Raw genomic sequence first — 16,198 nt, forward strand, 5'->3', positions numbered from 1 at the left:
TTCTTAAAGAATGGCACATTTATACAAATAATCATATTTGAATTATTAATACTTTTTTTTGTTTTTGCTCTTTTTGTGTTTAAATTTTAGTTTTATTCAATATTCATTCTATACAGATGTGTTGTGTAGAATGAAAAATTAATTTATTGTAGTTCTTCTGTTTGTTAAATCTAATTAATATAAGTTGCATGGATTTATATGTAACATAATAATACATAGTTCAAATACTCTTTTGTATCGTATCATTAGTGCACAGAAATGTTTACATTTGCAAAGTGATGTTTTCTTTAATGATTTAATGAACAACCACACCATATTCCGAGACTTCCATATTTTAGCATTTTCTGCAAAAGAAGATAATCAATTATTACTTTTTGTTATGTTTTTCTTTATTTATATAATTGGGGTGTCAGGTAATTTTGTTATGATTACACTGGTTTTTGTAGACGCAAACTTGCACACTTCTATGTATCTTTTTCTTAGCAACCTATCAGTTGTTGATATTGGCTTCACAACAACCATTCTGCCTAAATTATTGGATATTTTACTAACAGGAAATAACACAATTTCTATCCTACAATGCTTCACTCAGCTATACTTTTATTTATTGTTTGGCAGCACAGAAATTTTGCTGTTGTCCTCCATGGCATATGATCGTTCTGTCGCCATTTGTAACCCTTTAAATTACCACCGTATCATGACCAATAAGAAATGTGTCCTCATTTTAGGAATCACCTGGTTATCTGGATGCCTGAACTCACTATTTTATACTTGTGTCGCAGCAAATATTCCTTTATGTCTTTCCAATGAGATTCATCATTTTTACTGTGATGGTAAAGCCTTGACTAAAATTGCCTGCAGTGATAAGAGATTTAGTTTTGTGCTTTTAGCAGAAGCATTGTTATTTCTGCTTTTCCCTTTTCTTCTCATATTAGTATCATATACTAAGATTATATCCAGTATTTTGCAAATTAACTCCCAGGAGAGCAGGAGAAAATCGTTCTCTACCTGCACATCTCACATCACTGTTCTAACCATTTTCTACGGGTCAGCTCTTTGCATGTACGGGAGACCACCTTCAGAAAATTCTGAGCGACTTGATCATGTGTTTGCTGTGTTGTACACCTCAGTGACACCAATGCTAAATCCTCTAATATATAGTCTGAGGAATAAAGATGTAAGGAGTGCTATCAGAAAACTCATTAGAGTACAAAACTTTGGGCTGAGTTAAAGGGACGTAGTGCTCAAACAGTTTCAGTCATTTGTGGGAAAGAGCCGCACCAAAACATGTCCAAATACCTCTGCATAAGAAAAAAGTTAAATGGACCTTCCGGTAAAAATGTAAATGCACATAGACAAATTACATCTTTGAATAGAAACATATTTGCAATATACATGTATTGGTAAAAATGTTTCCAGCAAATATTATCACTGTTTTAGTGTTAGCATTTTTCTCTACACGTGCATGTGAAGCCTAGTTAAGCAAGTGCTGTGCTTAAAATACTAGTGTACGGTGCATACTTAAATACACTTTTGAGTCAGCTATAGATTTTATTAGAAGCATTTTTGATAATACATGTATATTACAAAAAATGCTTCTATTCAAAACTGAAATGCATCCATGTGGATTCCAATTTTGGCTGTAATGTCCCTTTAAGGAAAGGTATTTACATATAAAATCCTCAGACTGCAAAGGGACAACTCCATCAAGAAATTTGATTTATTTCAGGAACACCCATTAAAAGAAAACTTTCTTTAATATAATGTCCCTTTAATTCATTTAGAAAAGAAAATTCATGTAAAAAAATATTTATTTTTATCAATATTAGGAAATAAAAATACATTTTATTCTTACATTAATACCATTTCTCATTTTCTTCTTCTAATGTCAGAATAAGACTATAATTGGAAGCACCTTAAATGAACTAAAACAGCTTAAACCCTCCTAACATTTTAAAGAAAGGAAAATAAAGTAGCATTGCAAAAGTAACTTTATTTTATGTATCTAGCTTACTTTTGCTACAAAATACAAACGAAAACTGGAGGGTCGCAATTATACTTAAAGGGTCATAAAATAATTACAAGACTTTTCTGTTATCTTGTAATAGATTAAAGGGACAGTACTACTCCAGAATTGTTATTGTTTAAAAAAGATAGATAATCCCTTTATTACAATTTTTCACAGCTAGCGGGTGTAAGTTCATGTGTGCCAAACAGATAACATTGTGACCAAGCCCGTGGATTTAAAAGTGAGAGGGTACTGATTGGCTAAATGCAAGTCTGTCAAAAGAACTGAAATAAGGGGACAGTCTTCAGAGGCTTAGATAAAAGGTAATCACAGAGGTAAAAAGGATATTAAATACATTGAAATAAGGGGTGGCCTTCAAGGATTTAGAAATTAACATATGAGCCAACCTAGGTTTAGCTTTCAACAAAGAAATCCAAGAGAACAAAGCAAATTTGATGATAGATGTGAATAAGTGAATTGGAAAGTTGTTTAATATTGCATTCCCTATCTGAATCTTGAAAGTTTAGAATTGACTAGACTGTCCCTTTAACCCCTTTGCGACCAAGGACGTGTCAGGCACGTCCTACAAAGGGTGTCAGTTAATGACCAAGGACGTGCCTGGCACGTCCTCAGGGGTTTGAAGCGACCATGATCGCTTCCAGTCGCTTTCAGGTTATTGCAGTGATGCCTCGATATTGAGGCATCCGGCAATAACCTTTTTTAAGCATCCAATGCAGAGAGAGACACTCTGGTGCCTATCGTTGGTGGGTGGGAGCTGTAGCAGGAAGGCGGTTGGGTGGCCCATCATTGGAGGAACTTCCGGATCCTGTCCCTGCAGTGCGAGCGAGTGAGCCGGAGCTTGCAGGGGGTGAGTGTGCGCGAGACTCCTTCACAATGTATGGGAAGGAGGGAGAAGGAGAGGGAGGGGGAATAAATGTTGGAAAAGGGATCTGGGAGGAGGAGGGGGTAGGGTATTGGGGGGGGCAGCTACAGTACAGAAAATTGGGTTTGAAATAAATAAAAAAAAAAATACCTATTTTATTTAGCAAACTGGGTACTGACTTTCTGCCAGTACTTAAGATGGCATTGACAAATGTGAGGTGGGGGAGGGAAGAGAGCTGTTGAGGGAGGTCAGGGAGGGATCAGGGGTTGGGATGTGTCAGGTGGGAGGCTGATCTCTACACTAAAGCTAAAATTAACCCTACAAGCTACCTAATTAACTCCTTAACTGCTGGGCATAATAAAGTGTGGTGTGCAGCGGCATTTAGTAACCTTCTAATTACCAAAAAGCAACGCCAAAGCCATATATGTCTGCTGTTTCTGAACAAAGGGGATAGCAGAGAAGCACTTACAACCATTTGTGCCATAATTGCACAAGCTGTTTGTAAATAATTTCAGTGAGAAAGCTAAAGTTTGTGAAAAAGTTAAGTGAAAAAGTTAACCATTTTTTTTATTTGATCGCATTTGGCTGTGAAATGGTGGCATGAAATATATCAAAATGGGCCTAGATCAAGACTTTGGGTTGTCTACTAAAAAATATATATACATGTGAAGGGTTATTCAGGTATTCCTGACAGATATCAGTGTTACAATGTAACTAGCGCTAATTTAAAAAAAAAAAAATGGTTTGGAAATAGTAAAGTGCTACTTGTACTTATTGCCCTATAACTTGCAAAAAAGGAAAGAACATGTAAACATTGGGTATTTCTAAACTCAGGACAAAATTTAGAAACTATTTAGCATGGGTGAGTTTTGGTGGTTGTAGATGTGTAACAGATTTTGGGGGTCAAAGTTAGAAAAAGTTTTTTTTTTGCGATTTTTTTCATCATATTTTATAAAAAAAAAATAAAGTAAATTATGAAATGATGAAAATAATGGTATATTTAGAAAGTCCATTTAATAGCGAGAAAAACAGTATAAAATATGAGGCCCATTTATCAAGCTCCGAATGGAACTTGAGGGCCCGTGTTTCTGGCGAGCCAGCAGGCTCGCCAGAAGCAGCAGTTATGAAGCAGTGGTCTAAAGACCGCTGCTCCATAACCCTGTCCGACCTGCTCTGAGCAGGCAGACAGGAATTGCCACAATTCAACCTGATCGAGTACGATCGGGTTGATTGACACCCCCTGCTGGTGGCCCATTGGCCGCAAGTCTACAGTGGGCGGCGTTGCACCAGCAGCTCTTGTGAGCTGCTGGTGTAATGCTGAATACGGAGAGCATATTGCTCTTCGCATTCAACGATGTCTGTCGGACCTGATCCGCACTGTTGGATCAGGTCCGTCAGACATTTGATAAATAGGCATCTCTGTGTGGGTACAGTAAATGAGTAAGAGACAAATTACAGCTAAATAAAAACACAGCAGAAATGTACAAATAGCCCTGGTCCTTAAGGGTTAGAAAATTGAAAAATGGTCTGGACACTAAGGGGTTAACATATTAGCTAAGTGTGATTTTTTTTTTAATGCAATAATATCATCTTTGCAGCGATAGTTTTTTTAAGGTCAAGCTAGCAACTGTAATTTTATTAGCAAAATCTCTTCTGCTGAGGCCAGTTAGGAACAGATATGTACATAGATAAGTCTGCAGTGTGCACTTTGAATTCTTACAGGAAAAGTGTGGAAAATAGAAAAAAGAAAAGCTTAGTTTTTATTTTTGCTACACATAATTAAACATTTTGGGCTGGAGCTCTAATTATTTATTTTTTTGCTTGCGCGCTAATGGTGCTCAAAGTTAAACATTTGCAGAGCCACTAATTAAAAGTAAAAGGTAAACAAAAATTCAGAACTTTGGATATCGTGACCACGCTAACTCATCCCCATAGACGTAGAAATTCCTTTAAGTTATCGCTTACATGCTAACCCAATACTGTGCTAGATATATATATATATATATATATATAAATAAATTAATTAAAAGAACATTTTATTCTATGTGAATAGTTTTATTTAGTGTTTGCTATGTGGGGGGATGGCTCTTAGGGGTTAATAATTTTTTTACGTAGCTACCATTTGGGGGGACGGTAGTTTAGATGTTAATACTTTAATTAGGAGTTGGCGATATGGGGGGGCGGCGGTTTAGGGGTTAATAGTTTTATTTAGTGTTTGCAATGTGGGGGGATGGCGGTTTAGGGGTTAATAGTTTTATTTACGTAGCCGCAATGTGGGGGGACGGCGGTTTAGAGGTTAATAGCTTTATTTAGTGTTGGCGATGTGGGGGGATGGCGGTTTAGGGGTTAATAGGTTTTTTTTAGTGTTGGCGATGTGGGGGAACGGCAGTTTATTACTATATAATATATTTAGGTACATTATAAATACTATAAATATTATACATTTACAATGCAAATAATAAAATCACAAATATAGTACAATACTAATGAATTCATAATAAACATAATAATAATACAAATATCATAAACATCAGCAATGAATTCATAATGAATTCATATTATATATAATAATATTACAAATATTACAAATATCAGCAATGAATTCATAATATATACAATAATTCTACAAATACTACAAACATCAGAAATTCATATTATATCAGTCTTGCTTTAAGGCATGATATAATAATATCAGAAATGCTTCAAAGCATGATATAATCTCATAAGAATTGATATTATGAAAAACATTTAATTTGAATAAATCACTTATGTTCACCCATTCAACACATGAGATACACTATTTCTTATTCACATCATTTTATTTATATTATTTTCAAATTCATAACACTTAATTTATAGGCAAAGAACACACCTATTCTTTTTAGCACCAGCTCAACAACACCAAATCACTTTAGTTCACTTATTCATTTATTTATTTATTTATTTATTTATTTATTCACATGTTCACTTTGACTATAATTCAATCACAACATCACTCTGTAATTTATTTCAAAACTAGGATATTTGAATCTATATTGTCTTTTATTCACAATATTTAAATTCACCACACTAACACTCACTCAACTTCACTCAGTGGTCATATTAATATACAGTTGCATTTAGTGGCCTCGTCAATAATTTATTTAATAATCACCATAATAATTACATCACCATAATTCACAAGTTATTTATTTGATATTAACAATACAAAACGAACGTTCAATTTATTTTATTTTTGTTAACATATATGAACTTATCATATATCTATTTATTGCACAGGAGGTCAAATATAACTACTCAAGATGGATAAACATCCTGTTTGCTATTTAATGAAGAGCCAAAACTATTATGTGGGGAACAAATAAAGGATATGATACTAATAAATTACATTCATAATCTTACACATAGAGAACCTAAATTGAGCCTGCCCAAAGTCAGGACAATATCGTAGCATGACGATATCTGCCTACAATACCCAGAATTCTATCTACACACGCCCACCAATGGACGTGTCTTGAAGAGGTGGAGTCACGCTAGGAGACGCTATAAATAAAGATGTTTATGGCCATACTCGCGATACCCTTTGAAAAAGCCGTGTGAAACGACGAAACATGTTAGGGACTTTTTTTTTCAATGTGCTGCAATATTGACTAACAGACTTTATACAAACTTAATATTATCTATGTAAAATTGATCGTATCTTAGGGTGACACTTAAGCCAAACTGAGTACTATTAACAATAACGGTTGATTAGAACGCTAGATACTATAAAAACTTTTGTAAAATGGGAAATTGACCCTTCAGTGAGATTGTAACTGAACAATCAGACAAATTAATACTTAAAAATAAGGTGGTTATTTACTAAACAAATACATAATTGCATAATTAAGATGCAGATTATGCTACAAGATTATAATAAAACCTAACTTTACTATATAACTTATAGGGACGCTGCACTTACTTTAAGGTGTTGTTGTGTAAGCAGTGAACTAACTGCAGCTCCGGCGGTTACACACTAAACAGCACACATTAGCACAATTAAGATTTAGATTGTGCTACAAGCTAACTCTGCTACACAGCTTAAAGGGATGCTATATTTATTTGATTGTGTTCTGTTGGCAGTGATCTAACTGCAGCTCCGGTGGTTATTTATTAAACAGTATACATCAGCACAATTAAGATGTGCATTGCACTATAACTAAACTTTACCATACAACTTACAAGGATGCTATATTGACTTTATTATGTTGTGGTGGCAGTGAACTAACTGCAGCTTAGGTTACAACTTTAATATATGTGTTTAAACAAATATATATGTTGAATATCATCTGCAACACTGTTGCTATTTCTCATAGAATATGTATAGTGAGTAATAAATGTATGGCCGCAGTATTGATACTACCACTTTATAAAATCAATTGCAGCATTTCTGATCCAAATTGTGGAATATTAGAAAACTTCGATTTTAATATAATTTAAATTGCTGCCGTAATTGCAGCTTTAACATATAATTTTGAAGATCTAATAAAAACATATGGTACACGAATAGCTGCTGTTTCAAATACAGCTTGAAGATTTATTTTGGAAGATTCAATATAAATATACTGTACATGACCAAGTATACAGTTGCAACACTGTTGCTACTATTTAACACAGATTTGAACAACTGTTGAAACTGAGCACAAACCGCAACACTTATGTGCGCACTATAAAACATATACAAGTGTACTACAAAGACACAATTGTAATCCCAATTGTAACTCTAATATATACCTTTAAAAAATCAAATACAAACATAATATGTATGTATAAGTGCACTGCTACATCAGTGAAATACTACCGTTATTATTCAGCACAAAACAAAAAATTGTTATATGTGCTATAATAAATACAGTTAATATCCAATTCAGTTTGTTTTGGTGCATAACACGAATAAAAGGATGTATACCCCTTGAGGTTGGGATATTAACCACACTTATATGAGCAATTTTACTATTTCAATAGAAGCCCAAAATTAATCTTCTCAGTATTATTTCAATACGTGCTCAAATATTAAAACTAACGTGGCAATCTAATTTGAAGATTGTCATTGGATAGTAATATTTCCTAGTTACATTTTCTGTTTGGATCCTTACAGTGATCTTAATTTCACCCTTCATTAATAGAGGGTAATTACATATATATATATATATATATATATATATATATATATATATATATATATATATATATATATATATATGTACCTTTAACATATTAGTCTATATATATATTGTGAGTGTTTTTAAATTGTTTGTATCCCCCAATATAAAGAATTGTTCCAAAAATTCGGCAACAGATTTATTCGTTTTCGGGATTTTGGGCGATTTTAGTTATGGTGCTGATTCGGAAATTCGGATTCATCCGAATCAGCCTAAGGCCTAGATTTAGAGTTCGGCGGTAGCCGTCAAAACCAGCGTTAGAGGCTCCTAACGCTGGTTTTGGCCGCCCGCTGGTATTTGGAGTCAGTGATTAAAGGGTCTAACGCTCACTTTTCAGCCGCGACTTTTCCATACCGCAGATCCCCCTACGCCATTTGCGTAGCCTATCTTTTCAATGGGATCTTTCTAACGCTGGTATTTAGAGTCGTTTCTGCAGTGAGCGTTAGAGCTCTAACGACAAAACTCCAGCCGCCTGAAAATAGCAGGAGTTAAGAGCTTTCTGGCTAACGCCGGTTTATAAAGCTCTTAACTACTGTACCCTAAAGTACACTAACACCCATAAACTACCTATGTACCCCTAAACCGAGCTCCCCCCACATCGCCGCCACTCGATTAAAATTTTTAACCCCTAATCTGCCGACCGCCACCTACGTTATACTTATGTACCCCTAATCTGCTGCCCCTAACCCCGCCGACCCCTGTATTATATTTATTAACCCCTAACCTGCCCCCCACAACGTCGCCGCAAGCTACTTAAAATAATTAACCCCTAATCCACCGACCGCAAATCGCCGCCACCTACGTTATCCCTATGTACCCCTAATCTGCTACCCCTAACACCGCCGACCCCTATATTATATTTATTAACCCCTAATCTGCCCCCCTCAACGTCGCCGACACCTGCCTACACTTATTAACCCCTAATCTGCCGAGCGGACCTGAGCGCTACTATAATAAAGTTATTAACCCCTAACCCGCCTCACTAACCCTATCATAAATAGTATTAACCCCTAATCTGCCCTCCCTAACATCGCCGACACCTAACTTCAATTATTAACCCCTAAACTTCCGATCGGAGCTCACCGCTATTCTAATAAATGGATTAACCCCTAAAGCTAAGTCTAACCCTAACACTAACACCCCCCTAAGTTAAATATAATTTTTATCTAACGAAATAAATTAACTCTTATTAAATAACTTATTCCTATTTAAAGCTAAATACTTACCTGTAAAATAAATCCTAATATAGCTACAATATAAATTATAATTATATTATAGCTATTTTAGGATTAATATTTATTTTACAGGCAACTTTGTAATTATTTTAACCAGGTACAATAGCTATTAAATAGTTAAGAACTATTTAATAGTTACCTAGTTAAAATAATAACAAATTTACCTGTAAAATAAATCCTACCCTAAGATATAATTAAACCTAACACTACCCTATCAATAAAATAATTAAATAAACTACCTACAATTACCTACAATTAACCTAACACTACACTATCAATAAATTAATTAAACACAATTGCTACAAATAAATACAATTAAATAAACTAGCTAAAGTACAAAAAATAAAAAAGAACTAAGTTACAGAAAATAAAAAAATATTTACAAACATAATAAAAATATTACAACAATTTTAAACTAATTACACCTACTCTAAGCCCCCTAATAAAATAACAAAGCCCCCCAAAATAAAAAATTCCCTACCCTATTCTAAATTAAAAAAGTTACAAGCTCTTTTACCTTACCAGCCCTGAACAGGGCCCTTTGCGGGGCATGCCCCAAGAATTTCAGCTCTTTTGCCTGTAAAAAAAAAACATACAATACCCCCCCCCAACATTACAACCCACCACCCACATACCCCTAATCTAACCCAAACCCCCCTTAAATAAACCTAACACTAATCCCCTGAAGATCTTCCTACCTTGTCTTCACCATCCAGGTATCACCGATCCGTCCTGGCTCCAAGATCTTCATCCAACCCAAGCGGGGGTTGGCGATCCATAATCCGGTGCTCCAAAGTCTTCCTCCTATCCGGCAAGAAGAGGACATCCGGACCGGCAAATATCTTCTCCAAGCGGCATCTTCGATCTTCTTCCATCCGGTGCGGAGCGGGTCCATCTTGAAGCAGGCGACGCGGATCCATCCTCTTCTTCCGAAGTCTCCCGACTAATGACTGTTCCTTTAAGGGACGTCATCCAAGATGGCGTCCCTCGAATTCCGATTGGCTGATAGGATTCTATCAGCCAATCGGAATTAAGGTAGGAATTTTCTGATTGGCTGATGGAATCAGCCAATCAGAATCAAGTTCAATCCGATTGGCTGATCCAATCAGCCAATCAGATTGAGCTCGCATTCTATTGGCTGTTCCGATCAGCCAATAGAATGCGAGCTCAATCTGATTGGCTGATTGGATCGGCCAATCGGATTGAACTAGATTCTGATTGGCTGATTCCATCAGCCAATCAGAAAATTCCTACCTTAATTCCGATTGGCTGATAGAATCCTATCAGCCAATCGGAATTCGAGGGACGCCATCTTGGATGACGTCCCTTAAAGGAACAGTCATTAGTCGGGAGACATCGGAAGAAGAGGATGGATCCGCGTCGCCTGCTTCAAGATGGACCCGCTCCGCACCGGATGGAAGAAGATCGAAGATGCCGCTTGGAGAAGATGTTTGCCGGTCCGGATGTCCTCTTCTTGCCGGATAGGAGGAAGACTTTGGAGCACCGGATTATGGATCGCCAACCCCCGCTTGGGTTGGATGAAGATCTTGGAGCCAGGACGGATCGGTGATACCTGGATGGTGAAGACAAGGTAGGAAGATCTTCAGGGGCTTAGTGTTAGGTTTATTTAAGGGGGGGTTTGGGTTAGATTAGGGGTATGTGGGTGGTGGGTTGTAATGTTGGCGGGGGGTATGGTATGTTTTTTTTACAGGCAAAAGAGCTGAAATTCTTGGGGCATGCCCCGCAAAGGGCCCTGTTCAGGGCTGGTAAGGTAAAAGAACTTGTAACTTTTTTAATTTAGAATAGGGTAGGGAATTTTTTATTTTGGGGGTCTTTGTTATTTTATTAGGGGGCTTAGAGTAGGTGTAATTAGTTTAAAATTGTTGTAATATTTTTATTATGTTTGTAAATATTTTTTTATTTTCTGTAACTTAGTTCTTTTTTATTTTTTGTACTTTAGCTAGTTTATTTAATTGTATTTATTTGTAGCAATTGTGTTTAATTAATTTATTGATAGTGTAGTGTTAGGTTAATTGTAGGTAATTGTAGGTAGTTTATTTAATTATTTTATTGATAGGGTAGTGTTAGGTTTAATTATATCTTAGGGTAGGATTTATTTTACAGGTAAATTTGTTATTATTTTAACTAGGTAACTATTAAATAGTTCTTAACTATTTAATAGCTATTGTACCTGGTTAAAATAATTACAAAGTTGCCTGTAAAATAAATATTAATCCTAAAATAGCTATAATATAATTATAATTTATATTGTAGCTATATTAGGATTTATTTTACAGGTAAGTATTTAGCTTTAAATAGGAATAAGTTATTTAATAAGAGTTAATTTATTTCGTTAGATAAAAATTATATTTAACTTAGGGGGGTGTTAGTGTTAGGGTTAGACTTAGCTTTAGGGGTTAATCCATTTATTAGAATAGCGGTGAGCTCCGATCGGAAGTTTAGGGGTTAATAATTGAATTTAGGTGTCGGCGATGTTAGGGAGGGCAGATTAGGGGTTAATACTATTTATGATAGGGTTAGTGAGGCGGATTAGGGGTTAATAACTTTATTATAGTAGCGCTCAGGTCCGCTCGGCAGATTAGGGGTTAATAAGTGTAGGTAGGTGTCGGCGACGTTCTGGGGGGCAGATTAGGGGTTAATAAATATAACATAGGGGTCGGCGATGTTAGGGCAGCAGATTAGGGGTACATAGGGATAACGTAGGTTGCGGCGGTTTACGGAGCGGCAGATTAGGGGTTAAAAAAAATATGCAGGGGTCAGCGATAGCGGGGGCGGCAGATTAGGGGTTAATAAGTGTAAGGTTAGGGGTGTTTAGACTCGGGGTACATGTTAGGGTGTTAGGTGCAGACGTAGGAAGTGTTTCCCCATAGGAATCAATGGGGCTGCGTTAGGAGCTGAACGCTGCTTTTTTGCAGGTGTTAGGTTTTTTTTCAGCTCAAACAGTCCCATTGTTTCCTATGGGAGAATCGTGCACGAGCACGTTTTTGAGGCCGGCCGCGTCCGTAAGCAACTCTGGTATCGAGAGTTGCATTTGCGGTAAAAATGCTCTACGCTCCTTTTTTGGAGCCTAACGCAGCATTTGTTTTAACTCTCGATACCAGAGTTAAATTTATGGTGCGGCCAGAAAAAAGCCCGCGGAGCGTTAACAGCCCTTTTACCGCCGAACTCCAAATCTAGGCCAATATTTGTCCAAAAACTAAATTCGGCCGAAACGAATTGCACATGTCTAAAGTAAACCACTACATTCAAGTCCTAAGCTACTACCAGGCCAAAATGTTACTCGCCACTTCTGATCCTACACATCACCTGTCCACACCATGCCCACTACCCACCCCCTCTTTGTGTATGTTTAGTCATTGTAAAACACCTTCTTAATATAAATGCTTCTCTTAGATTTATCCATCTTACCCATAATCACATAGCACCCAGCCTAAAGTCTTTGTGCATCTCTGTTAACTTTATTTACTGTGCTTCTGTCATGTGCCTCTCAAACCCTGTCACCCCCACTGTTATACCCCCTCTTCAGGACAACTCTGGCACTGCATTTATCCTGTGAAATATTTGTGGGAATTTTTTTTTATTTTATGTAACTTTAAAGGGCCACTAAACTCAAAATCTTTCTTTCATGATTCAGTTAGAACATACAAATTTAACCCCTTAACGACCGACGACGTATGCCATACTTCCTCAAAAAAAAGCACTTAACGACCGAGGACGTATGGCATACGTCGTCGGTTAAACAGAGCACTGAAAGCGATCGAAATCGCTTCCAGCTGCTCTAACAGTATTGCAGGCTTGCCTTGATGTCTAGGCATCCTGCAATACTGTTCCCGAGTGCCGGGACCGGATTGATCACTCCCCCACGAGACACGCTTCCAATGCTCTGCTTGTGTGCTAAGTGCCTCGGTGGGTCGAGGCACTTAGTTAGTTATAAAATAAAAATAAAAAAGTTTAAAAAAAAACGTAATTTTTTTTAAAAAAGCCCTAAATAGCCCCCCCCTCCCCCTTCACTAGGCATCCAAGATGGCGATGCCCAGTGCATCATGGGGCCTCTGGGGGTGTCCCTAGCCTGCCTCATCATAGGGGCAAGCTAGGGTCACCCAATCTGAGCCTCCCACCCAAAAAAATAAATAAAATACCCCATTTGTCTGATCATGTCAATATTTGTAAATATTGACACTGATCAGTGTGGATCTCCCTCCCTCTCCTCACTTGCGATTTTGTTGGAGAGAGGGAGAGACCTGTTTTTTTTGCAGAGAGAGATTTAATTCTTTTATTTGTTAAAAAATATAGAACCAAAGGCTCTTTTCAGAGCCATTAACCCCTAGCTTGCCAGTGATCACTATAAATCACTGGCATTAGCATAGCTGCACTTTTTTTGCTGTCTATGCATTTTTATAGGGGTTAATTTTTTTTGTTGTATTTTTTTTTAAAACCCAAAGGCTCTTTTCAGAGCCATTTAGCTAATTTAATTTAATTTCCAGAGTCATTAACCCCTAGCTTGCCAGTGATCGCTATAAATCACTGGCAGTAGCATAGCTGTACTTTATTGCTGTCTGTGCATTTTTTTAGTGGTTAATTTTGTTGTAATTTTTTAAAAATCCAGAGGCTCTTTTCAGAACCATTTAGTTAATTTAATTTTCAGAGCCATTAACCCCTAGCTTGCCAGTGATCGCTATAAATCACTGGCAGTAGCATAGCTGTACTTTTTTGCTAGTTAATTTAGTTAATTAATTTAGTTACTGAATTTAATTTAAAAAAATATTTAGTACATTTTTTCTGTGACAGATACAAAAATGTCACAGAAAATATATAGTGCTGAGGAGGCGTATGCCATTCTTGCGTCAGAGTCAGATGCCTCTATGTCTGACTCAGACCCCAATTTTGACCCTGCCATATGCTCAGATACATCACTAGATGCAGTCTCAACTGATAGTGATGTATCTGTGGCTGCTAGACCCCCTGCTACCCCCCACCAGCTCCCCTGCTAGCCCCCCTGCCAGAAGGAGGCGTGTTGCTGCCATTGCTGCTGAAGAGTGGGTAACACCTCATCTCCAGAGGCCAGATATCCCACCCTTCACAGCAAATGCTGGCATAAATATAGATGTGGCAGGTTTTAGCCCCCAGCAGTTTCTGGAAGTGTTTCTGGGCGATGATGTATTGGGGAACATTGTCGCCCAAACTTATTTATATGCCCATCAGTTCCGTGCTGCAAGCCTGGAACATATTTGGCAAAGCAGCAATGGGCCCCCATCAATGTGCCAGAATTCAAAACATTCTGGGCATTGACCATGCTGATGGGCATCATAAAGAAACCCTCCATTCGCTCCTACTGGAGTAGTAGCCCCATCTGCTCTACCCCCATTTTCTCCCAGATTATGTCGAGGAAGAGGTATGAAATGATTCTGCATTTCATGCACTTCAGCGACAACAGCCTGTGCCCCCCTAGGGAGCATCCCCAATTTGACAGGCTGTATAAAATCCGCCCCCTGATAACCCACTTTTCTGCCAGGTTTGCAGAGGTTTATACACCTCGAAGTAATATATGCGTTGATGAATCCCTAATGAAGTATAAGGGAAGGCTGGGATTCAAGCAGTTTATTCCTTCCAAGCGCTCCAAATATGGGGTAAAGGTGTATAAGCTCTGTGACAGCGAGAATGGTATACTCAGGCCTTCCGGGTGTATGAGGGAAAGGATAGCCACCTTGACCCTCCAGGTTGCCCAGAACATATGGGAACCACTGGCAAGATTGTCTGGGACCTGATATTACCCCTAATGAACAAAGGGTATCACTTGTACTTAGACAATTTTTATACAAGTGTCCTTTTGTTCAAGCTACTGTATTGCTTTGATACAGTAGCTTGCGGTACAATTAAAAAGAACCGCGCAGGTTTCCCAGGACAGCTTGTACGCACCCGGCTACGAAGGGGGGAGACCTCAGCTCTGCGCCAAGAGGAGCTGTTGGCACTTAAGTACAGAGACAAGAAGGATGTATACTTTCTTACCACCATCCACACAGAGAGGACGGTGGCGGTTTCTGTACGTGGCAGAGCTGAGATCATAAGGAAGCCAGTGTGCATCAAGTCTTAAAACCGGCATATGGGTAGGGTTGATCTGGCTGATCAGCTGCTGCAGCCCTACCTAATTATGCGGAAGACAAGGGCCTGGTACAAAAAAGTTGCAATTTACCTAATGCAGATTGCAACCCACAACGCTTTTTTGTTGTTCAAAAAAGCAAACCCCAGAGTTAAAAATACTTTTTTACAGTTTCAGCTCCAGATTATTATGGGGATTTTGTACCATGATGCACCTGCTCCCCGGGCGGTGATGGGAGAGAGCAGAGTTGGGGCTACCCATTTTATTTTTAAAATCCCCCCTACTGCCGCAAAGCAGAAACCACAAAAAAAATGCAGAGTCTGTACCAAGAGGGGGAAGAGAAGGGACACCATATATCACTGTCCTGATTGCCCTGGACAGCCTGCACTCTGCATTGGGGACTGCTTCAAGCGGAACCATACAATGGTCAATTTAAAAAAAAAAAAAATACATTTTCTGTTATATATATATATTTTGTTTTGGTTATGTTTACTGTTAGATGTTTTTTTGTTTTTTTTTACTTTTACTGTGCCAGATTTTTACATTTCACTACTCTATTTTTTTCTAAAATTGGGCCTGTTTTTTTTAACCAAAACCCCTTTCAAACCTATGCATGGGGGACATAGGTGTTCTCAGGGTGCCTTGCAGAAAACAACCTGAAGTATGTTTTTGTAATAACTTACAACAGTCTCTCCTAAATCATAGTCAAAAACCAATGTGTCTGTAAAAATGATAATTGAAAAATTACCACCA

The 16,198-nt window shown here is 37.6% G+C and overlaps 1 protein-coding gene across 1 annotated transcript; it reads left to right on the forward strand.

Moving 5' to 3' along the window:
* Positions 1–298: 298 nt before the first annotated feature.
* LOC128667013 (olfactory receptor 10A7-like) lies at positions 299–1,231 on the forward strand. Its single transcript, XM_053721875.1, has one exon. It carries the CDS (start codon positions 299–301, stop codon positions 1,229–1,231), a length of 933 nt encoding a protein of 310 aa, XP_053577850.1.
* Positions 1,232–16,198: the final 14,967 nt, after the last annotated feature.

Source organism: Bombina bombina, chromosome 1, assembly GCF_027579735.1.
Source record: "Bombina bombina isolate aBomBom1 chromosome 1, aBomBom1.pri, whole genome shotgun sequence".
Lineage (NCBI taxonomy): Eukaryota > Metazoa > Chordata > Amphibia > Anura > Bombinatoridae > Bombina > Bombina bombina.